This window comes from Artemia sp. Qi Xiang Cuo, chromosome 20 (genome assembly GCF_049724085.1).
Source record: "Artemia sp. Qi Xiang Cuo chromosome 20, ASM4972408v1, whole genome shotgun sequence".
NCBI classification, from domain to species: Eukaryota; Metazoa; Arthropoda; class Branchiopoda; order Anostraca; family Artemiidae; genus Artemia; species Artemia sp. Qi Xiang Cuo.
Window position 1 is genome coordinate 38,026,117 of NC_142813.1, and position 26,195 is coordinate 38,052,311.

The 26,195-nt window shown below is 33.1% G+C and overlaps 1 protein-coding gene across 8 annotated transcripts in view; it reads right to left on the reverse strand.

Moving 5' to 3' along the window:
- The window catches only part of hlk (hulk), a 315,193-nt gene that overhangs the window by 121,520 nt on the left and 167,478 nt on the right, over positions 1–26,195 (reverse strand). For all 8 annotated transcript variants that reach the window (XR_016143473.1, XR_016143472.1, XM_089106231.1 and 5 more), the window contains 2 exons: positions 22,212–22,343; positions 13,922–14,104 (listed from right to left, as the gene is read on the reverse strand). Coding sequence is in view for 6 of the 8 variants with exons in the window: in XM_089106231.1 (XP_088962357.1) it covers positions 13,922–14,104; positions 22,212–22,343 (315 nt within the window). In the remaining 2 variants the exon portion in view is untranslated. The remainder of the gene's footprint in view (positions 1–13,921; positions 14,105–22,211; positions 22,344–26,195) is intronic.

Genomic DNA, 26,195 nt, shown 5'->3' on the forward strand with positions numbered 1-26,195 from the left:
CACAACCAACCACTACCGAAATATTCCAACTCTTGCATTTCAAGGAAAGAAATTCAAAATGAACTTTGAAAAATTAAGAAAATGTAACCGTGATAAGGTAAACCACCCCCAACCACTACTGAAATATTCCAACTCTTGTATTTCAACGAAAGAAATTCAGAAGGAACTTTCGAAAATCAAGAAAATGTAACTCTGATAAGGTAAACCACAACCAAACACTACTGAAATATTCCAACTCTTGCATTTCAACGAAAGAAATTCAAAATGAACTTTGAAAAATCAAGAAAATGTAACTGTGACAAGGTAAACCACAACCAAACACTACTGAAATATTCCAACTCTTGCATTTCAACGAAAGAAATTCAAAATGAACTTTGAAAAATCAAGAAAATGTAACTGTGACAAGGTAAACCATAACCAAACACTACTGAAATATTCCAACTCTTGCATTTCAACGAAAGAAATTCAAAATGAACTTTGAAAAATCAAGAAAATGTAACTGTGACAAGGTAAACCACAACCAAACACTACTGAAATATTCCAACTCTTGCATTTCAACGAAAGAAATTCAAAATGAAACTTTGAAAAATCAAGAAAATGTAACTGTGAAACTGAAATATTCCAATTCTTGGATTTCAACGAAAGAAATTCAAAATGAACTTTGAAAAATCAATAAAATGTAATTGTGACAAGGTAAACCACAACCAAACACTACTGACATATTCCAACTCTTTCATTTCAACGAAAGAAATTCAAAATGAACTTTGAAAAATCAAGAAAATGTAACTGTGACAAGGTAAACAACAACCAAAAGCTGCTGAAATATTCCAACTCTTGCATTTCAACGAAAGAAATTCAAAATAAACTTTGAAAAATCATGAAAATGTAACTTTGACAAGGTAAACCACAACCAAACACTACTGAAATATTCCAACTCTTGCATTTCAACGAAAGAAATTCAAAATGAACTTTGAAAAATGAAGAAAATGTAACTTTGACAAGTTAAACCACAACCAAACACTAATGAAATATTCCAACTCTAGCATTTCAATGAAATAAATTCAAAATGAACTTTAAAAAATCAAGAAAATTTAAGTTTGACATGGTAAGCCACAACCAAACACTCCTGAACTATTCCAACTCTTGCATTCCAAAGAAATAAATTCAAATGAACTTTGAAAAATCAAGAAAATGTAACTGTGACATGGTAAACCACAATAAAACACTACCGAAATAATCCACCTATTGCGTTTCTACAAAACAAATTCAAAATGATCTTTGAAAAATCAAGAAAATCTAACTGTGACAAGGTAAACCATAACCAAACACTACTGAAATATTCCAACTCTTGCTGTTCAATAAAGTAAATTCAAAATGAACCTTAGAAAATCAAGAAAATGTAACTGTGACAAGGTAAACCACAACCAAACACTACTGAAATATTCCAATTCTTGTATTTCAACGAAAGAAATTCAAAATGAACTTTGAAAAATCAAGAAAAATGTAAATGTGACAAGGTAAACCACAACCAAACACTACTGAAATAATCCAACTCTTGCATTTCAACGAAAGAAATTCAAAATGAACTTTGAAAAATCTAGAAAATGTAACTGTGACAAAGTAAACCACAACCAAACACTATTGAAATATTCCAACTCTTGCATTTCAATGAAAGAAATTCAAAATGAACTTTGAAAAATCAAGAAAATGTAACTGTGACAAGGTAAACCACAACCAAACACTACTGAAATATTCCAACTCTTGCATTTCAACGAAAGAAATTCAAAATGAACTTTGAAAAATCAAGAAAATGTAACTGTGACAAGGTAAACCACAACCAAACACTACTGAAATATTCCAACTCTTGCATTTCAACGAAAGAAATTCAAAATGAACTTTGAAAAATCAAGAAAATGTAACTGTGACAAGGTAAACCACAACCAAACACTACTGAAATATTCCAACTCTTGCATTTCAACGAAAGAAATTCAAAATGAACTTTGAAAAATCAAGAAAATGTAACTGTGACAAGGTAAACCACAACCAAACACTACTGAAATATTCCAACTCTTGCATTTCAACGAAAGAAATTCAAAATGAACTTTGAAAAATCAAGAAAATGTAACTGTGACAAGGTAAACCACAACCAAACACTACTGAAATATTCCAACTCTTGCATTTCAGCGAAAGAAATTCAAAATGAACTTTGAAAAATCAAGAAAATGTAACTGTGACAAGGTAAACCACAACCAAACACTACTGAAATATTCCAACTCTTGCATTTCAACGAAAGAAATTCAAAATGAACTTTGAAAAATCAAGAAAATGTAACTGTGACAAGGTAAACCACAACCAAACACTACTGAAATATTCCAACTCTTGCATTTCAACGAAAGAAATTCAAAATGAACTTTGAAAAATCAAGAAAATGTAACTGTGACAAGGTAAACCACAACCAAACACTACTGAAATATTCCAACTCTTGCATTTCAACGAAAGAAATTCAAAATGAACTTGGAAAAATCAAGAAAATGTAAATCTTACAAGGTAAACCACAACCATACACTACTGAAATATTCCAACTCTTGCATTTCAACTAAAGAAATTCAAAATGAACTTTGAAAAATCAAGAAAATGTAACTGTGAGAAGGTAAAGCCCCTTAAAGCTCTTTTAAAAGATACAAAAACTACTGATTTAACACAAAAATTTCGTTTTTAATGACCACCAAGTAAAGGAAAACCACACGGAATTAGGCAACTGAGTCTCTCAAACTCTTTAAAGCTCTTTTAAAAGATACAACAAATGACCACCAATTAAAGAAAAACCACACGGAATCAGGCAACTGAGTCTCTTAAACCCCTTAAAGCTCTTTTAAAAGATACAAAAACTACTGATTTAACACAAAAATTTCGTTTTTAATGACCACCAAGTAAAGAAAAACCACATGGAATCCGGCAACTGAGTCTCTCAATCTCCGTAAAGCTCTTTTAACAGATACAAAAACTACTTATTTAGCACAAAAATTTCGTTTTCAATGACCACCAAGTAAAGGAAAACCACACGGAATTAGGCAACTGAGTCTCTCAATCCCCGTAAAGCTCTTTTAAAAGATACAAAAACTACTTATTTAACAGAAAAATTTCGTTTTTAATGACCACCAAGTAAAGGAAAACCACATGGAATCCGGCAACTGAGTCTCTCAAACCCGGTAAAGCTCTTTTAAAAGATACAACAAATGACCACCAAGTAAATAAAAAACGACACGGAATCAGGCAACTGAGTCTCTCAAACCCTGTAAAGCTCTTTTAAAAGATACAAAAACTACTGATTTAACACAAAAATTTCATTTTTAATGACCATCAAGTAAAGAAAAATCACGCGGAATTAGGCAACTGAGTCTCTCAATCCCCGTAAAGCCCTTTTAAAAGATACAAAAACTACTTATTTAACACAAAAATTTCGTTTTTAATGACCACCAAGTGAATAAAAACCACACGGAATCAGGCAACTGAGTCTCTCAAACCCCTTAAAGCTCTTTTAAAAGATACAAAAACTACTTATTTAACACAAAATTTCGTTTTTAATGACCACTAAGTAAAGAAAAACCACACGGAATCAGGCAACTGAGTCTCTCAACCCCCTTAAAGCTCTTTTAAAATATACAAAAACTACTTATTTAACACAAAATTTAGTTTGTAATGACCACCAAGTGAAGAAAAACAACACGGAATCAGGCAACTGAGTCTCTCAAACCCCTTAAAGCTCTTTTAAAAGATACAAAAACTACTGATTTAACACAAAAATTTCGTTTTTAATGACCACCAAGTAAAGGAAAACCAGACGGAATTAGGCAACTGAGTCTCTCAAACCCTGTAAAGCTCTTTTAAAAGATACAAAAACTACTGATTTAACACAAAAATTTCGTTTTTAATGACCACCAAGTAAAGTAAAACCACACGGAATCCGGCAACTGAGTCTCTCAAACCATGTAAAGATATTTTAAAATATACAACAAATGACCACCAAGTAAAGAAAAAACCACACGGAATCAGGCAACTGAGTCTCTCAAACCCTGTAAAGCTCTTTTAAAAGATACAAAAACTACTGATTTAACACAAAAATTTCATTTTTAATGACCATCAAGTAAAGAAAAACCACACGGAATCAGGCAACTGAGTCTCTCAAACCCCTTAAAGCTCTTTTAAAAGATACAAAAACTACTTATTTAACACAAAATTTCGTTTTTAATGACCACTAAGTAAAGAAAAACTACACGGAATCAGGCAACCGAGTCTCTCAAACCCCTTAAAGCTCTTTTGAAAGATACAAAAACTACTGATTTAACACAAAAATTTCGTTTTTAATGACCACCAAGTAAAGGAAAACCAGACGGAATTAGGCAACTGAGTCTCTCAAACCCTGTAATACTCTTTTAAAAGATACAAAAACTACTTATTTAACACAAAAATTTTGTTTTTAATGACCACCAAGTAAAGAAAACCACATGGAATCAGGCAACTGAGTCTCTCAAACCCCTTAAAGCTCTTTTAAAAGATACAAAGACTACTTATTTAACACAAAAATTTTGTTTTTAATGACCACCAAGTAAAGAAAAATCACACGGAATTAGGCAACTGAGTCTCTCAATCCCCGTAAAGCTCTTTTTAAAACTGTGACAAGCTAAACCACGACAAAGCACTACTCTCGTGGAACTCAATCCCCATTTAACTCAACCCCCGTGCAACTGAACCCCCTTGTAACTGAACCCCTGTATAACCGAAACCCCCGTGGAACTGGACCCCCGGGAACGGAACTCTCCTGCAACTCAACCCTCCATGCAACCCATCTCCCTCAAAACACTTATCAGTCATTTTCTCGTACTCTCGAGGAACTCAATCCACAATTAACTCAACCCCCGTGCAACTGAACCCCCTTGTAACTGAACCCCTGTATAACCACCACACGGAATCAGGCAACTGAGTCTCTCAAACCCCTTAAAGCTCTTTTAAAAGATACAAAAACTAATTATTTAACACAAAAATTCCGTTTTTAATGACCACTAAGTAAAGAAAAACCACACAGAATCAGGCAACTGAGTCTCTCAAACCCCTTAAAGCTCTTTTAAAAGATACAAAAACTACTGATTTAACACAAAAATTTCGTTTTTAATGACCACCAAGTAAAGGAAAACAACACTGAATTAGGCAACTGAGTCTCTCAAACCCTGTAAAGCTCTTTTAAAAGATACAAAAACTACTTATTTAACACAAAATTTCATTTTTAATGACCACCAAGTGAAGAAAAATCACACGGAATCAGGAAACTGAGTCTCTCAAACCCCTTAAAGCTATTTTAAAAGATACAAAAACTACTTATTTAACAAAAAATTTCGTTTTTAATGACCACTAAGTAAAGAAAAACCACACGGAATCCGGCAACTGAGTCTCTCACTCCCCGTAAAGCTCTTTTAAAAGATACAAAAACTACAGATTAAACACAAAAATTTCGTTTTTAATGACCACCAAGTAAAGAAAAACCATACCGAATTAGGCAACTGAGTCTCTCAATCCCCGTAAAGCTCTTTTAAAACTGTGACAAGCTGAACCATGACAAAGCACTACTCTCGTGGAACTCAATCCCCATTTAACTCAACCCCCGTGCAACTAAACCCCTTGTAACTGAACCCCTGTATAACCGAAACCCCCGTGTAACTGTACCCCCTTTAACTGAACTCTCATGCAACTCAACCCTCCATGCAACCCATCTCCCTCAAAACACTTTTCAGCCATTTCTTTTTAAATTGACAATACTTTTCAAACGTTACTTATGTATTATACAGACCACTTCGGCGAGGTAAAGCTAGGTCAAGTCACAATGTCATTCTATCGTTACTTTTCAATTAAGCTATTGAATACTTTCTAGCAATGTCTCTTGTAAGCGTCAAATCTATTAAGTATCTGAGCTTATTCTTTGTATTGTTGATGCAAGCATCCCATTCTTTAATTACCCGTGAGGCATTCTTAACAATCGCAATACCTTTACGCAAATATCTTTTCGCAAAAAATTCGCAAATCTCGTAAACTAAAGAAGTAATTACCCTTTTCAAAAAAACCTTAGTCCTTCTATTAATGAACCCATGAAACGAAACCAGTCTTATAGCGTCACAAAATCTCGCTCCTAGTTCCAAAAATGAAATGTATGTAGATTTCTAGTTCCTTATATACAAGTTTTTTTTTTAGGTTAAATCCGTGGTCATTCATCTGTAAGTTGATTAGTAGGTTTTTTGTTTTTTTTTTAAACTTGGCTAAATATCTATCAGAAGAACCTGTTTGGTACGGGGGCCTTGTAGAAATGGTACCTTGATATATACTGAGAACCCTATCAGAAAAAAGATCACGGATGCGTGTTTATTTTTTATTTTTTCTGTTTTTTTTCCAGGGTGATCATATGGATCCAGTAATCCTAGAATATCGTGAGAGGGCCCATTCAAACGGAAATTAAAAGTTCTAGTGCCTATTTTAAGTGACCCAAAAAAATTGAAGGGCAACTTGGCCCCCTCCCACGCTCATTTTTTCGCGAAGTCACCCAATCAAAATTTTGAGACAGCCATTTTGTTCAGCGTAGTCGAAAATTTGATAAATATGTCTTTGAGGATGACTTAATCCCCCAGAGTTCCCGGGGGAAGGGCTGCAAGTTATGAATTTTGCCCATTGTTTACATATAGTATGGGTTAATGGGAAGTATACAGACGTTTTCAGGAGGGACTTTTTTCTGGTTGGGATGGGGGGGGGGGTCAGAGGAGGGTTTTACGGGGGAGTATCTATTCATGGAGGCTGTTTCCTTGTGGAAAGGGACATTTCGATGAAGGGGGTGCCGAATTTCCCAGCATTATTTAAAAATCAATCAGAAATTAAATAACAAAAACAAGTTTTTTTGAACTGAAAGTAAGGAGCAACATTAAAAATTAAAACGAACAGAAATTATTACGTATATGGGGGGGTTAACCCCAAGTCAATACCTCGCTCTTTACACTTAAGTTTTTTTTAGTACTTTCAAAGGAGCTATCTATTCTAATTAACCGGCCTCTGTAATTCAGAGGTTTGTGACTCGAACACAATTTGATCTTTAGCGTAAAGGGCGAGGAATTGACTAGGGGGAGAACTTCCTTATATACGTAATAAAAACACATGAATATAGAAGTTTGTTACGTAAATTAATTCGTAAGTTACGTCAGAACAAAATTTAGAGAAAGCCATATAGCCAAAAAAAGTAAAATTAATATGCAAATTTTGTCTTAATTATTCATGTACGGTGAGCCAAAATCAAAACCTGCATTAATTCAAAAAAATTCAGAAATTAAATAAAAAACAAATTTTTTTAAACTGAAAGTAAGGAGCTACATTAAAACTTAAAATGAACTGAAATTATTACATATATGAAAGGGGCTGTCCTCTCCTCAACGCCTAGCTCTTTACGTTAAATTTTGACTCTGCCTCACAACTTTATTTTTTAAAACAATAAAAAAACCTTAGCATAAAGAGCGAGGCGTTGAGGAGGGGACAGCTCCTTTCATATATGGAATAATCAAAGCTGCATTAATTCAAAAACGTGCGGAAATTAAATAAAACACAATTTTTTTTTTTTTTTACTGAAAGTAAGGAGTGACATTAAAACTTAAAACGAACAGAAAAAATTCCATATATGAAAGGGGCTGTCCCCTTTCCAACGCCTCGCTCTTTACGCTAAAGTTTTTATTGTTTTAAAAAATAAAGTTGTGAGACAGAGTCAAGCTTTAGCGTAAAGAGTGAGGCGTTGAGGAGGGAACAGTTCCTTTCATATACGGAATAATTTCTGTTCGTTTTAAGTTTTAATGCCGCCCCTTACTTTCAATTAAAAAAACTTGTTTTTTTATTTAATTTAGCTAATAAATCAATGTATTGTATCATATATTACTTAACCATTTTAATTCATTTTATCTTTGCTAGAAAGTGAAAGACATAAGTCTCATTCTTTAACAGGAATATTTAACTGTTACTGTTTATCTGAAAGTACTAATGTATGTAATCTGGGCTTGAAAACTACTGACACACGAAGCTTAAGCAAAAATCAATATTTTAGTAAAAGTTTTACAAATTGACTCCATTATTTCACGTAGAACATTTATATTTATCCCACAAAGATGAGGATATCTTGTCAAGCAAAGACTAATTTGAGAAGTTTTTTGTCAAGGTAAAATATTGTAATACTGCTATACAATTGAGGTGTCACCACCTATGTGTTTGAGCTTTTCAATCTTTTGGAGGCTCAAAATTTCAAATTATTTTTAAGCTGTTGAAGCGAGATGACACGTCTCTTACCAACATAAATCTTACCAACAATAGTTTACCAGATTAAATGAATTTACAGAAAAGCAAAAAAATATCATAGAAAGAAATGGGAAGCGAAAATATTTTGTGGTTCAAAGTACAGTAGGAAGGTATAGCAGTCGTATGAAACTACAAAAGATAAACGCGTTTTCTGGCAAAAATAACACGTTTTATGGCAAATCGAACTTGACTCTTGAATTTTTGACATTTTTTTTTGAAGCTTGAAATATTTTGTTAAAGAAATAGATTCATATGTGAGCTTGCTAGCGAAGACAGTTTAGCTTCCCATCTGATATTGGTAATTAGTGGAAAGCTACGAGACAAATACGCCACGGTACAACATCGATATAGCAACCATTGTGAATGTGACTTGTATTTTGATTCTTGTAAATCAGCTTGAGTTAATTTAGACTTTGTGTTTTAATCATTGTCTCCAGAAAATTCCTCATTACACTTGTTTATTTTTGTCTGACGGAAAGTCAGTGTGGTCTTCCTCAGTACTTATGTCAAGTAAAAATTGTGTCTTTTATAGTAATCCGGCAAGGCTTTAATACACTGAACATGCACAGGCAGCTTGTGTTCCACCTTGTTTAAAGATTTAGCTCTGACAGCTTCCCATAGGACCAACTTCGAAAGTTCAACCCATCATTTAAAAGTACAGGAAGATGGTTATAGATAAGTTTGTCCCTAACACAGTGGTGGTAAGCTCCATACTTTTCCTAAAATATTTACTTAAAGAAATAGTACAAACAAAAACAGCTCCCAAGAAGGAGATTAGTGGAGATCACTCATAGAAGAAAGTTATTGGCATTACATAAACTATTTCATCCGAAGATATCAGCTGATCCATAGCGGCTTTTGGTCCAGTTCTACCACCTCTTTACCGGGTCCCCTTGAGGGATACTCTTACGGCAGTCCTTTGAGGAACCGCCGTATTGGTAAACAAATATTATGTAGAACTACATACCGGATTAACCTATAAAGGAAGCATTGTCGGGCAGGGCCGTATCCAGGATTTTTGTTCAGGGGGGATTTTACTAATTTTTGACTTTTTTTTGGGGGGGGGTTACTAATTTTTGACTCAGTTTTTGACTAATTTTACTGATTTTTACCTAGGTTTTACTAATTTTCGACTTATTTTCGAGTCGGTCAAAAAATTTTTTTGGGGGGGGGTTCAAACCGGGTAACCCCCCCCCCTGGATACGGCCTTGTTGTCGGGTAACTATTTTAGCGTACTCATGAGACAAAACTATCCTCCACAAAGGTGGAACCGACTGAAGTTGATGGATGATACCATCCACAATATTCAGGCTCTAAAGGCAGAGTTTCTAAAGATTTTCTAGCTAATCAGAATCAACAATAGAAGTACCATGAAAAACAACTCATGCAATAACAAGTTTCAGAACTTAAAAAGTTTTGCTAAGAAGCGAGCAAATTTACATTTCATTTTACTGAATTTTCAATTTCATTACTGAATCTCAAATTTTAATTTTTCTGAACGTGAAAATGTCTTATGGCTATTGAAATTTGATATGGAACCTCAAAAGTTATTTCAAACTTGCATATTGTTTTTATGTAGCCAATCGAATATGTTATTTTATAGCACATTCTGTCTAACCTAAATGTTCCTTTTCTGCCTTTTGAGATAGTAACAACTTTAGAGATACTCCGAATGTCAATTTTATTACATCCGCAGAATGGCTACCATAAAATGAAAGAATAGAAAGAACTCCTGGTTATAAAGACAAGTTTCTGAACCGTAAAATTATATTCATCACCATTAGAATTGTGTTAATTGCTTGCAACGATAGATGGGAAGAAAGAAAGGAAGGAAATATTAACACTAAAAGCTTTAAACCTCTTGGACCAAAAAAGAGCAAATTGATCATTACCATTGATTAAAACTCTCTAGATTACAAAGAGATAGATTTTTATTTTAAAGTCATTTCATTTTGATAGAGTCTAATATCAGACGATATCTTTTGGACCTGCACAATGTTATACAGCAGTTTTGTCTGGATCTGTATTGCTTTTGAATAAACAAGTCATATTAAAAAAAACAAAAAAATTGAAAAATAAGTTAATCAAAATTTAAAAGATAAAATTAAACAAAAATAAGTTAATCAAACGTCATTTTTTTGTGTTCTATTGATTGGATTGGTGCGCTGGATTTAGGATCCTTTGTCCGAGAGGACGAGGGTTCGAATCCTAGTGTACCCAATTATTTGGTTTGGGACGGGGGTCAGTGGCGTGACTCTGTAAGCTCAGCCAGAGTCGACCCAGCTTTAAATGGGTACCTGGAGAAATCTGGGGAAGGTAAACAGGAAGGGTGTGTGAAAGCACAAGGTGGTTGGCCCCCAACCTCCCATTGCACTTCCTTGTTGAAGGGCAAAGAAACGGAGATCAGCACCGCCAGTAGGGACTGTAAAGTCCAATGCCATATCCTTTACCTTTTTTTCTATTATATCTTGTATAGTGTATTTTTTCACATTTTTGTTTTATATCCTATATAGTTTACCTGTTTTCTATGGGTTTTTTTTATGTTTTCCAGGTTGATAAGAGTTTCTGGGAAGCTAAAATAATTGGATTTATTAGTATAACAACAATTTGCTTGCCTAAATTTTCCTCGTTTTAATCTAAAGTTTTGACAGTTGTTACATCTTCAATTCGCTTTAACTTTAAATTATAGAGAGTAAAAGTAAAAAAGCGAGGTAGCATTCTAGATATGGGGCTCCATAGGAGAACACCTTAATAGAATGAAAGCAGTACCATTAGATTCTTTATTTTATGCTCGTTTCCAATATCGTGGTCATGTTTTTTTTATAACGCATTCAACCTCCTGATGGTCCCAGATATATTCCTAAATAATATAGTTTTCATTGTTTATCCTCTCGTGATGCGTCGTGTTTTCTTGGTTAAGTTAGGTTTGTTGCACTTTGACCTGCGAAATCCACTCTGCCCAAGTGACTTCAATGGAAGCGTCAGACAAAATATTAGTTAAAAATGGTTTAGAAAAATGAATAACTAGTTGCGTTTATAGGGCGGGGCAGGGTGGGATTTCCAGAACTTTAGAATACGTTGAACAAAATGGATATGTCGAAATTTTGATTGGATGTGTTTGGGGAAATGGTGGGCGTGAGAGGGGGGTTAGATGCCCTCCAATTACTTTCGACTATTAAAAAGGGCATTTCAATTTCCAATTTAATGAACCATTTTTGAAGTTTCTACGACAATGTTTAAACTACTTTGAACCAAATGGCTATCTCCAAATTTTGATTGGATGTGTTTGGGCAAATGGTGGGCGTGAGAGGGGGGTTAGTTCCCCTTCAATCACTTTTGACTATTAAAAAGGACACTAGCCCTTTCAATTTCCAATCAAATAGGTCTTTTTGAAGTTTCTGCGACAACACTTTCTATAAAAACCGCATATGCCCCCCGGGTATAATTTACGACCCTTTTTCTGAGGGCTGTAGGGGGAATGTCTTCCTCAAAGACATAATTTTCAGATCTTTAAACTACATTGAACAAAATGGCTATCTCATAATTTTGATTGCATGTGTTTGGAGAAATGGTGGGCGTGGAAGGGGTGTTAGTTGCCTTACAATCACTTTCGACTATTAAAAGGAGAACAAGCCTTTCTAATTTCCAATCGAATGAGCCCTTTTCGAAGTTTTCATGAAAACTCCTTCGATACGAAGTGTCCTGTTCAAACAAAAAAATTAATAAATAATACATTGTGCCAACATTGTTCTTTACTTTGCCAGCGATATTACGGTGCCTATGTTTCCAAAATTAACATTATTTTTTCTTTACGAATTCATATACTAACCATAAGCTTCAAATATTATATTCTGTTGTGCATTAGATTATTGATTCTTTCTTTTGAAGTCCTGTACTTACTCTATATTCATTATTTTGATAAAATGTTCTTACAGTCCAAAATTTACAATAAACAGAAAACAAATTAAAGTTTGAATATTTAAACATTTTTTATGCTATATAACATAAGAATACAAATTCTTTATTAAGTTTTACACAAACTGTATTTTGATCTTGCCATTTCAGAATATATTTTTAAGGTATTTCAAACTTCTTTTATAACAATTTTTGAAGGGTTTTACCAAGTGTAAAGTTGAAGAAAAGCCGATACAATCGGATAACCCAAGAGAACATTCATTATTTCTAATTGAGCTTCTTTGAGAGTATCAGTGTCTGGGTTGCTTTCAAGGTCAGTTCCTGAAGTGCTACAACTGCCCAAATTTACGTGCTGCACAGCAGTTTTCGGTTGCTCTTCAAAATTTTGACTGTAACAGTGCTAAAATAGTACTTTTCTGCTGTTTTAGCAAACCTGGGCACGTGCTATAGCGCTACACATAACAAAACAGTGCTAAAATAGCACTTTCACACTACAGGTGGCAACCCTGATTCAATTTTGCGAGACGAAGCATAACTATGCAGAACTCAGCATAATTGGGAAACAAAACCATCTAAGCATAATCTAAGAATTTGAACAAAGACTTAGGCACTACATTTAGAAACAAAATGTACAGTAAAGTTGTTTTTTTACTAAAATAAACTTTTTAGAGTAGTGACAGTGCGACTTTTCGTAGTATGATGCCGTGGTATGTGAATAAAACAAATATGGGACATTTGAATTCAAAGGCATGTGAAAATAATGACCCATTTGAGATTTAAAGATCCTGTTAGTTTGGGTGAACAGTGAAACGATTTTGTTGTGTTTCTTTTTGTTAAGAGTCGAGAATGCTCTTAGCTGGTGGTAATGTGTGGAAAAGCTCATTAAAATGTATCTAGCAACTTCATCCAAGAAAGGTTTTTCAAAGACTACAAATATCAATCCGTCGAACCAACGTAATTTCCAATAATCAAAACATTTCTTTTTAAGAGATGAGTGTTCCCAATATCTTGTGACATCAATACAGGGAATGAACCCCTGAAGTTGTGAGCACATTAAATCCAGTCTCTGAACTTCAAATTATCCAGGAGAGGTGTTCAGGGCTCGGGTAAAAGTCTTGAATATTTGGCTGCTTCTCATAAAGATTAAAAAAAATATTACTACCATCACCCCTTTCCCCAGGTTTTTTGTAACTTCTCTTTCGCCACCGAAAAGACATCCCCAGGTACGAGCCTGCTGTTGCTCGCCATCAAATCTGATAGTCAATCATGTTAGTTATCAAGTTTATCCAAGATTTTGGAAACAAATGCATTAGCTAACAAAATTGATAGGTCATAAACTGATAACCTGATAGGTTCCTAAACTCACTGACCCTCCCCCTTCTTCCAACAGACAATCTGCAATAATGGAAAAGAGCAAATCCATTAGTGACACCCTATATGAGTTCTCTACAAATAGTTATTAAAATTGTAACATGGTTTGATGCATTTAATGCAACGTACTGTGAATAAATTAGACTAGTGGAGTGGCTTGGTTAGCTACTCATATTTTCCATAAATAAACACAAGCGAAACGCACACAAGAAGAATTTGCTTTTGCTACACATTATTCTATGAACTACATAACAATGCAACGATTTACCTTCATAGATTGAGGGAATTGTATTTTCAAAGTAAACAAGGGCTGGGAGCTCATCAAGGCCATATTCTTTTGCTTCATCCAAGTCATCAATTCGAACAAAGGCAATATCTTGATTATCACATTCATCATCAATGTTTTCCAACTCTTCCACAACCTTAATGTGGGATTCTTCATTTGAATTGTCTACAAAGCAAAGGTTATGTCAAATTGGTGGGTAGTTCAAAGCAAAGCTTTAAAAAATAAGATTTTCCTACATGATGAGGGATTTTCAGCATAGACGTATACAGGAAGCTTGAAAGCATATATATATATATATATATATATATATATATATATATATATATATATATATATATATATATATATATATATATATATATATATATATATATATATATATATATATATATATATAAAAAAAAAATATATATATATATATATATATATATATATATATATATATATATATATATATATATATATATATATATATATATATATATATATATATATATATATATATATATATATATATATATATATATATATATATATATATATATATATATTGAAGTTCTCAATGGATACATAAAAAGGACATGGAGAAGAAGTTTAAACAAAGTAATTATTCTTTGGCATTATCTTTTCAAGATATTGTTTCGGCACCAATAGTTGCTAAAAATGCACGTTTCTTTCACATAAAACTAAAGAGCTACGCAACGACCAACGAAAGTACAAAAAATAACTTTAAAAAATTTTTCATCGCTAATCTTACAAAAAGAAAAAAATAATTTTGTTTCCTTTTTTTTACGGAAAATCAATTATTTATGAATTAAAATGAAAGCGTGGGATGGTGATAACATTGAAAGCCGTTCATGATTAATTATACAATATATTATAGCCTTATACCCCACTATTTCACTTTATTTTGAATTTTTTTTCAATTTGTCAGTGTAGTAGGACATATTTTCTTGCATTTTTGCATTTTTAGTCTTTGGTATATCTTTAAGAGCAGAAAGCACATCTTTAATATTTTATCCTAATATTTGTATTGTATACAAATATTTCTACAAATCTCCCTCTATTACAAATCTCCCTAGGAAAACTTTATGCCGAGACCACACCTACCTATACTCGTAGCCGGTACCTAAGACCCATACCATTGCCTGTATATTAAGAATATACCCTTTTAAACGAATTTTGATGTTGTAAATATTCGACCCTCCAAACAGATGAACTTAAATAAAAGCTCCTAAAAATAAAAAGAACTAACACTCTTTTACCTCTCACTCCTTAGTGGGGGGTTGGTTGAGGGGGTCGCAAGCTCTATCAACTTTAGAAAATTTATGTTATTTTAAGGTATAGGAATTTTACTTTATTCGTCTTAGTCTTTAGTATGTCTTTAATATTTTATCCTAAATATTCAAATTTTGCGTTATTTAATCTTCCAGGGAAAACTTTATGCTAAGACCACACCTACCTTTATTTCGATAAATAAAATATTTATTTATAAATAAGTTTATAAATAAACTTATAAACGATAAGTTCCAATAGGGATAAATCCTTTTAATATACAGTGATAAATTTCACAAAAAATATTAGATATTTTGGTGACATATGCAGTGACCGTTATCAGTAGTAATACTCTCGTCATCAGTAGTATTACTACTGATGACGGTCACTGCATATGTGACCGAAATATCTAGTATTTTTGTGAAGTTTATCACTATCTATTAAAAGGATTTATCCCTATTTGAACTTTTTATTTATCGTCACGAAAAGGCAGTGAGGTCTTCAAAATTATCTACTACCTCTACTTGTAGCAGCTACCTAAGAGCCATACCGTTGCCTGTATATTACGAATACCACCCGTTTAACTGAATTTTGATGCTGTAAATATTTGACCCTCCAAACACATGAAATTAAATAAAAGTGTATAAAAATGAAAAGAACTAACACTCTTTAGCCTCTCACTCCTTAGTGAGAGGTTGGTTGAAGGGGCGACAAGCTCTATTATATTTAGAAAATGTATGTTTATTTTAAGGTTTCCCCTCTTGCTTTACTTCCTTATGAAAATATATTGTTAATTTGATTTAGTTCTCTTTTTATTTTAAGAGCGTGTAATAAAAATAATTAAATTGTAGATAGCACAACAATTTTCCTAGGTCCAAAAAATTACATCATTTGGGAGTGAAGACTATTGTGCTTTTATAAGCTCTTTTGCATCTCAGTTTGTGCCAATACCGTTGATCTCTGGTGCCAAATAGCAAGAAAACGGGGGTTTATTGCACCAGCTCCCTTTTGCTATTTAAAACTACCTGTTAAAAATAAAGTAATCTTTTTAATAAGTCTCATCTTTACTTTAGATGATTGTTCAGTGTAATGACCAATGAAAAAAGTAAACCCCTTCTGCTTAAAGTTTTCTTAACATTGCTAAAGTACTTCCATTTAAAAAATCTTATTCCCAATCTTCAGTAATTTATTTGTAACTTCACAACCATCATTTAAAAAAAAACTCATTTACAACACTAAATGCCCATGAGGCCTTATGATTTTTTAATCCTTTTAGTAATATCTCTAACTCATCCTCACAAAATAAATCTTCATTTACTTACAAATTGTCATAAACATTTTCCTTCTTTCTATAATGTGTATTAAATAAAAAAAAACAAGCTTTTTTTTAACTGAAAGTAAGGTTTAAAAAATAGAGTTGTAAGAAAGTCAAACTTTAGCGCAAAGAGCGAGGAGTTGAGGAGGGGACAGTCTCTTTCATATACGGAATAATTTCTGTTTCTTTCAAGTGTTAATGCCGTTCCTTACTTTCTGTTAAAAAAAACTTGCTTTTTTTATTTAATTTTTGAGCGTTTTTGAATTAATGCAGGGTTTGATTTTGGCTCACTGTACATGAACAATTAAAACAAAATTTGCATATTAATTTTACTTTTATTTGGTTTTCTCGAAACTTGTTTAATTTATTTACGAACGTTTTTATTAGTAATAAATATACGTAACTTACGAATTAACTTATGTAACGAACTTCTATATTTATAGATTTTTAATACGTATATTTGGGGGTTCGCCCCCTAGTCAATACGTTGCTCTTTAAGCTAAAGTTCGAATTTTGTTCATTAAAAATGACCCCTTAATCACAAAGGCCATTAATTATAATAAATATCTATTCTGAAAGTACTAAAAAATCTTTGGGTTAAAGAGCTAGGTTTTCACTAGAGGGCGAACCCAATCATATACGTTATATTTTCTGTTCGTTTTAAGTTTTGATGTTCCTCCTTACTTTCAGTTGAAAAACTTATTTTATTTAGTTCCTGATCTTTTTCTTTAATAATGATGGGAAATCCGGCGCCCCCTTCATAGAAATGTCCCTTCCCCATGAAAACTTCCTTCATGGAAAGATCCTCCCATATAACGTCCGACCCACCCCCCCCTCCACCTACCAGAAAAAATCCCCCCTGGAAACGTCTGTATACTTTCCAACCAATACTATATGTTAACATTGGGTAAAGTTCATAACCTTTAGCCCTCCCCCCGGGGACTTCGGCGGATTAAGTCATCCTAAAAGACATAGTTTTCATATTTTCGGCCATGTTGAACAAAATGGCCATCTCAAAATTTTGATCGTGTGACTTTGGGAAAAAAATGAGCGTGGGAGGGGGTCTAGTTGCCCTCCATTTTTTTTTCACTTAAAAAGGGCACTAGAACTTTTGATTTCTGTTCCAGTGAACCCTCCTACGATATTCTAGGACCCCTGGGTCGATACGATCACCCCTAGGGGAAATAAACAAAAAAATAAACACGCATCTGTGATCTTTCTTCTGGCAAAAAATGCAAAATTCCACATTTTCGTAGATAGGTGCTTGAAACCTCTACAGTAGGGTTATCTTATACGCTGAATATTATGGTGTGATTTTCATTAAAAGTTCTATAGCTTTTAGGGGGTCTTTCTTCCTTTTTTCAAAAATCAGCCAAATTTTCTCAGGGCGCATAACTTTATTAGTAAGACTAAACTTGATGAAACTTATATATTTGAAATCAGCATTAAAATCTGATTCTTTTGATGTATCTATTGGTATCAAAATTCCATTTTTTAGAGTTTCGGTTACCATTGAGCCGGGTCGCTCCTTACTTACAGTTCGTTAACCACGAACTGTTTGAAAAGGTATTTATTGGATTAAAAAAAGCAAGAAGGAAAGGACTATTTTCCTACTTTAGTAATTGAGATAAATAATACTTGAACAAGGTCTTGACCTTACTCACCATTCTGATTGACCTAGGACAATGCAGTAGGCTATAACCTAACAATCAACCAGATAGAAGTGTCAAAACTTATACGAAATTATCATTGACAAATGTAATCCGTCGTAAAATTACAGGCAAAAGCACCACAAATTTAAAGAAATATTCCCTCGGTGAAGTGATCACCCCCCATCAGGGCTCCACAGAGGAATACACACCTATGGATTGCCTATATGCGTGTCAGTGGCAGTGCATTAAATTGCTTACCCAGTAAAGTGGCGCGCCTACCATAAGCTCTTTTATGGTATTAAATAAAAAAAAAGTTTATTTAATTGAAAGTAAGGAACGACGTTAAAACTTAAAACGAACAGAAATTATTCCGTATATGAAAGGGGATGTCCCCTCCTCAACGCCTCGCTCTTTACGCTAAAGTTTTTAATTGTTTAAAAAAAATAGAGATGTGAGAAAGTCAAACTTTAGCGAAAAGAGCGAGGCGTTGAGGAGGGGACAGCCCCTTTCATATACGGAATAATTTCTGTTCGTTTTAAGTTTTAACGTCGTTCCTTACTTTCAGTTAAAAAAACTTGTTTTTTTTTATTTAATTTTTGAACGTTTTTGAATTAATGCAGGTTTTGATTTTGGCTCACCGTACATGAATAATTAAACAAAATTTGCATATTAATTTTACTTTTATTTGGTTAAATGGCTTTCTCGAAACCTGTTTAATTTTATTTACGAACGTTTTTATTAGTAATAAATATACGTAACTTACGAATTAACTTACGTAACGAACTTCTATATTCACATATTTTTAATACGTATATTAGTGGGTTCACTCCGTAGTCAATACCTTGCTCTTTAAGCTAAAGTTAGGATTTCTTTCCAATTCTTAAAAAATCACCCCTTAATCACAAATGCCGTTAATTAGAATAAATAGCTCTTATGAAAGTACTAAATAATCTTTGGATTAAAGAGCGAGGTATTGACTAGGGGTTAGAACCTAATCATATACGTAATGTTTTCTGTCGTTTTTTAGTTTTGATGTTGCTCCTTACTTTCAGTTGAAAAACTTGTTGTTTTATATATATAATTTCTGATCTTTTTTTAAATAATGATGGGAAATCCGGTGCCCCCTTCATAGCAATGTCCCTTCCCCCATGAAAACTTCCTTCATGGAAAGATCCTCCGACATAAACCCCAACCCACTCCTCCCACTACCAGAAAAAAACCCCCTGAAAACGTCTGTATACTTCCCAATAACCCATACTATATGTTAATAATGGGTAAAGTTCATAACTTTCAGCCCTCCCCCTGCGGACTTCGGGGGAATAAGTCATCCTAAAAGATATAGTTATTATATTTTCGACCATGTTGAACAAAATGGCTATCTCAAAATTTTGATCGGGTGACTTCAGGAAAAAAATGAGCGTTGGAGGGGCCTAGTTGACCTCCATTTTTTTGGTCACTTAAAAAGGGCACTTGAAATTTTAATTTCCGTTCGAATGAGCCCTTCCACGATATTCTAGGACCACTGGGTTGATACGATCACCCTTGGGGGAAAAAAAAACAAAAACAAATACACGCATCCGTGATCTTTCTTCTGGCAAAAAATGCAAAATTCCACATTTTTGTAGATAAGAACTTGAAACTTCTGCCGTAGGGTTATCTGATACGCTGAATATGATGGTGTGATTTTCATTAAGGTTTTATAACTTTTAGGGGTTTTTGCCCCTTTTTTCAAAAATCAGCCAAATTTTCTCAGGCGCGTAACTTTTAATAGGTAGGACTAAACTTGATGAAATTTATATATTTGAAATCAGCCTTAAAATCTGTTCTTTTGATGTATCTATTGGTATCAAATTTCCGTTCTCTACAGTTTCAGTTACCATTGATTCGGGTCGCTCCTTACTTACAGTTCGTTACCACGAACAGTTTGATTCCTGTGGTAGGTGCTGCATGTTAAATACATACCTATTAATAGAATTATCAAAAAATAGATACAAATTAGGTTAAATCTATCCGTGTTCGAATCCAGCCAGTAAATAAGCCGAAAAACAAATTTAGAACAGTCCCAAATGTAACGAGTTGGAGATGGATTGTAGAGTAAATCGCTTTATTGGTTTCTGGAACCAATTATAAACTAAAAGCCCTTCAAGCTGGAATGGAAACTCTATACATAAAACAACCCCCAGAGAAAAAAACAGAAAAACAATTACATTAAAACATCCTTTAACATTTCTTAATAGTTTCTTGTATATTTGCCTGAAAGTTTATTACATTGAAAACAAAATCTTTTAAATTGCCAAGTTATTTTATCGGCTGAAAAACCCTTTAAGATCAATTTATAGACAAGCATTCGACATCTATTTTTAAAATCCGTATAATTACTGCAAATTTTTCATATCTAAAAAACTGGGAATAAAAAGCTGAGTATGTGATATTAGAATGTAATTAATTTCAAGGATCGGGAAATTAATTACTTCAAAATCAAATCATCTTTCTTATTATATATTTTAAAAACTAATTTATTATTATCCAAAATACTAATATATAAATTTAAAAAGTAACTATATTGACCTGTCCCTTGAATCGGTTCTAGAATTAACTCTTTTGGGTAAAATTTTTTTTAAATCTCAATAAATCCCGCGCAACTTATTACGAAACGATCATTCAAATATATTTTATTATTTGCAAGAGCATATTTTACATTACTAGAGTTACTTTTATTAATCATATGCTCATATTCTAGTTGGCTTAAAATAAGTCCATTATAAATGGACTGGTGCTACCGCCCATGGAAATTCTTATAATTTGCTTGCATAAATTGCTGATAGATAGATAGATACATAGATTTATTTTCCATATATCAATAAAATAATTACATAACAATCTACAAATCCCCACAAAGGCTCCATGGCCTGTAGGAGGGGAATTATGAAAAGATGAAATAAACATTAAAAATTTAAACGCTTAAGATTTAAACAATATAAACATAACATTAATATTTAAACATATAAACATATAAATTTGAACTTTTAACACGTGAAGCATTTGCTTCATAAAACGAAAAAAAAAGAAAAAGAAAAAAACAAGGAGAGTTCACTAAAATAACCTTGATCAAACTACAGTGAAAAAAAACAACAGTTAAATGAAAAAACTATTGGCAGAAGGCAAAAGTAAAGAAAATTAATTACATGAAAACAAATATTTTTTTTACTAGTCTTTTGAAGGTGCCAAACGAGTGGCATTCTCGAGCCGAATCGGGAAGGGTGTTCCATGTCAAATGACACGCAACAACTGTTATATTCATTTCTTGTAGCTTTATCCCGGTTTAGAACATTCTCAAAATATTCTGTCCATCTCTTTTTCAGTATTTTTTTATCACTATGTGAGACCCCGTTCCTACTTTTAACTGGGACCAATCCAGATTGACTAATCCCTCTCAATTGTTTGACATGCCAATACAATATTCCAGATCTTCGGCAATTGCATCCATGGCCTCAACTTCCCGCCTCCTTAATTAATATTTTAATACTTTCTCCATTTTCCTTTTATTTCTCTTATTCTCATATGATCTATCACTCAAATTCTTATTGTACACACCCCTCCTCTTTTCTACAAAACCTAAAGTGTTTTCACTAATATTCCTAGCACTATTTCTAACTTTCCCCCCTAAGAAACCATCTGTTACGTCACATACTATTTTCCTATGATTATTCCATCTATCTTCTACATTGTCAATTTTAGATATCTAGTTTTAGAAACCTCTCTGCCAACAAAACATATATTAAAAAGTTTGATGCGGATTTAAATTTAAAAAAAAAACGAAAATGGAGGAATCCTTTTTAAAAATTTAAGTAGTAGTAGGGCAAATTGAAAACATCTTCCAAACTTAGGGGAGGCACGAAAGGAAACAACCTAACCATATTCCCTCTACATCTTGCTCAACCAGAAAAATTCGAAATAAGTTTTGTTATGTTATATAAAGTAAGCTGGTACCAGAGTCTTTAATAGAGGTAGTATAAAAAACAGTGCTTACAAAAAAGTACCGCAAGAAATTCTTTCACTTGAATGAGTTTATCCAGCATTTTGTCAGTAACATCTTCTATTTCATCAGCGTCAGTTTGATGAATAAGCCATTTTAGCACCTCTGCTTCATCAAGTAAATCTCCTGCAAGAAACAGTTCAAGTAAAATTACAAGAAAACAGCAATCACAATGTGCTACGAAGACGCAGCACTTAAAACAGCTAATTTAAAAAGTTGTGCCTCCCGAAGGAATTTAGGTGCATGTTGCAAAATGTATGAAAGTGCATTTGTGTGACTACAATTAACAGGTTTTATGTACAATTGTGTTCACGTTACCTAATTAGTACAGAAGTAAAAAGTTTGGATCTGCCCTAGAAAGTTGATTTCTTAAACCTAATTAATTAAAAAAAAACTGTTCCTAAAATAGAATTTTTCAAAGAAAAGTAAATAGCCATGCTAAAAGAGAGCGGAAATAAAGTCACATAATAATACAAACTTAAAACGAACAGGATTCATTATCAATGAACAAATTAGGCCCAAAACGAACAGGAATTACTATGAATGATTAGACAAAACTTAAAATAAAATAAACAGGCCCTGTTAGTTTCAAAATGATTAGAGACAAGCAGTTCATCGATTTTTTTTCAAGCCTTTAACACCCTCCACTAGCCAATTCGAGATTATTTTGGCCCAGGGAATGCTTCTTAATATTTTCAGGCTCATGGACAGCCAACACCAAAGATGCCCGCCTTCTTTCTAGTAAAACCTATCTGTTAATACTAAACAATTTTCCAGATTTGGGACCTTTGCCTCCGGGGCTGCGTCGCTCATGTCATTCCCACATGTATATTCATTTTCCACTTGACTATTTGCAGGACGACGGTTATCTAAAAATTTTGATCTGACGCAATTCAGAGTCGTGAAGATCATGAGGGCAATACACAGTAAGGGAAGGGACCAGACTGTCCTTCAATTAATTTATACCCTTATAAAGGGCCCAAGAGCTTGCTATTTTTGATTGAATTACCCCCTTTTCAAGTTTGTCTGACAAACTTTTCATACAAAACGATGGAAAGAAAAGAATAGAAGACACAGCGCTCATTACTAAGTCAACTCTATTGGAAAATACGACTAGTATTTAGGTGAGGATTTGTATGTTCGTATGTGTGTATTTGCGTCTTTGTGTGTGTTTGCCTGTGCTAGCATGCGCTCACCAATATATGTTTGTAAGTGCTTGTTTGTGTCTGTTGTTGTGTCAGTGTGTATGTAAGTGTTGGGCATATGCGTGCATATGTGTGTGTACGCATGTATGCATATGTGTTTGTGTGAGTCTGTCTATTCGCTTGCGTTTTTGTTCACATCTGTGCTTATATGTGCAACTGTTTGCCAGCGTATGAGTGAGTCTGTGTGTGTAGGTGATTGGATTTGAATTTTTGGTTGTGTTCGTGTGTGTATGTGTGTTTGTGTATATGTACGTGCGTATGTTGTGTGTATTCACGCCACTTCCTGTAGAGTTTATTTCCAATCTTGATTTTTCTTAGTATTACTCATTTTCGTCAATATCAAATAATCAAACTGTGGTTCTCATGCATAATAACGTAAGAGGAGTCAAATCACTAAAAAATATATGGCATTCTATTTTTTCTCTTCTTTTAGTTTTATACTGTGCCTTGGCTAATATTTGATGAGTTGAATGCAAAATGCGAAAAAGAATGGATTAATAAATTCTGGGCGATAAATAAAAGTTCAAATAGGGATAAAATCCTTTTAACAGAAAGTGATGATGATAACAGTGATAGATATTCACAAAAATACCAGATAATATCAAATTATCTATATAAATTCTGGGGGTTGCCTTTTATTCATTTTTAAGTTTAAGGTTACCAGAGAGTATAAAATAGACTCAGATTATAAGAAAGGATTTGGTTCCTAGGGTCGGTGAATATTTGAAGAGAAAAGGACAACTGTTAACGAACCAAAAGAGTCAATCATTACGATAATATAAAAACTGAAGAAAAAAATATGATGGATATATATATATATATATATATATATATATATATATATATATATATATATATATATATATATATATATATATATATATATATATATATATATATATATATATATATATATATATATATATATATATATATATATATATATATATATATATATATATATATATATATATATATATATATATATATATATATATATATATATATATATATATATATATATATATATATATATATATATATATATATATATATATATATATATATATATATATACACACACACACACACACACACACACACAATGTGTGTGTGTGTGTATATATATATATATATATATATATATATAGATATATATATATATATATATATATATATATATATATATGTGTGTGTGTGTGTGTGTGTGTGTGTGTGTGTGTGTGTGTGTTGTGTGTGTGTGTGTGTGTGTGTGTGTGTGTGTGTGTGTGTGTGTGTGTGTGTGTGTGTGTGTGTGTGTGTGTGTGTGTGTGTGTGTGTGTGTGTGTGTGTGTGTGTGTGTGTGTGTGTGTGTGTGTGTGTGTGTGTGTGTGTGTGTGTGTGTGTGTGTGTGTGTGTGTGTGTGTGTGTGTGTGTGTGTGTGTGTGTGTGTGTGTGTGTGTGTGTGTGTGTGTGTGTGTTGTGTGTGTGTGTGTGTGTGTGTGTGTGTGTGTGTGTGTGTGTGTGTGCTCGTGCTCGCTCGCTCGCTCGCTCGCTCGCTCGCTCGTGTGTGTGTGTGTGTGTGTGTGTGTGTGTGTGTATATATATATATATATACATATAATTCGATAAATTTCTGTACCAGCTCTTTATTGATAAATTAAATTAAAAAAAAACAAGTTTTTTTTAACTGAAAGTAAGTGAGGTGGCATTAAAACTTAAAACGAACAAAAATTATTCCGTATATGAAAGGGGCTCAATACCTCGCTCTTTACTCTAAATTTCTTTATTGTTTTAAAAAATAAAGTTGTGTGACAGATCCAACTTTAGCGTAAAGAGTGAGGTATTGAGGAGGGGACAACACCTTTCATATACGGAATAATTTTTGTTCGTTTTAAGTTTTAATGTCGCTCCTTACTTTCAGTTGAAAAAACTTTATTTTTTTTATTTAATTTCTGAACGTTTTTGAATTAATGCAGCTTTGATTTTGGCTCACCGTACATGAATAATTAAAACAAAATTTGCATAAAAAATTCTCCTTAGGAAGTTTCTATTTGAAAAGACTTTAATCCCCAATCGGTTTCTCGATGACTCCCGAAATGCCTCCTTCCGTGGAATAAAAAAAGTTTGAAAATAGCACCCAGATATTTCCCCCGGAACATCTCCGCATGTAAAATTGATTTGGCAAAGACAATTAAAAAGAATTTTGTGTAGGAATTCTATCAAATCCTCCCAGGGTAAATTTTCTCTGGAAAATTCTCCCCCTCCGGAAATTTCCCTCCCCAAGGAAAATTATCGCTATGGAAATTCAACTGAAGCACAAAATCTCCCCCCCCCCCAAAAAAAAATGTCTTTATACTTCCCAATAACAAATACTATACGTAAACAATGGGCAAATTTAATAACTTACAGACCTCTCATCACGAACTGTTGGGGGTCATTTTACCCATGAAGACATAGTTATTTGATTTTCAACTAAACTAAACAAAATAGCTATCTCAAAATTTTGATAAAATAACTTTGGAAAAAAATGGGCGGGCGGCCAGTTTTCCTCCAACCCTTTTTGGGACTTAAAACAAGCACTTGAATTTTATTTTCCGTTAGAATGTACCCTCTCTCGGTCTTCTAGGACCCTTATTTCAATACGGTCACCCCTGGGGGAAAAAGCAAAAAAAAAAAAAACCACACACATGATCTGTAATGTGGCAAAAATAGCAAAATTTCACGTTTTAATATATAGGAGCTTGAAACTTCTACAATAGGGTTCTCTGGTAGGCTGAATCTGATGGTGTAT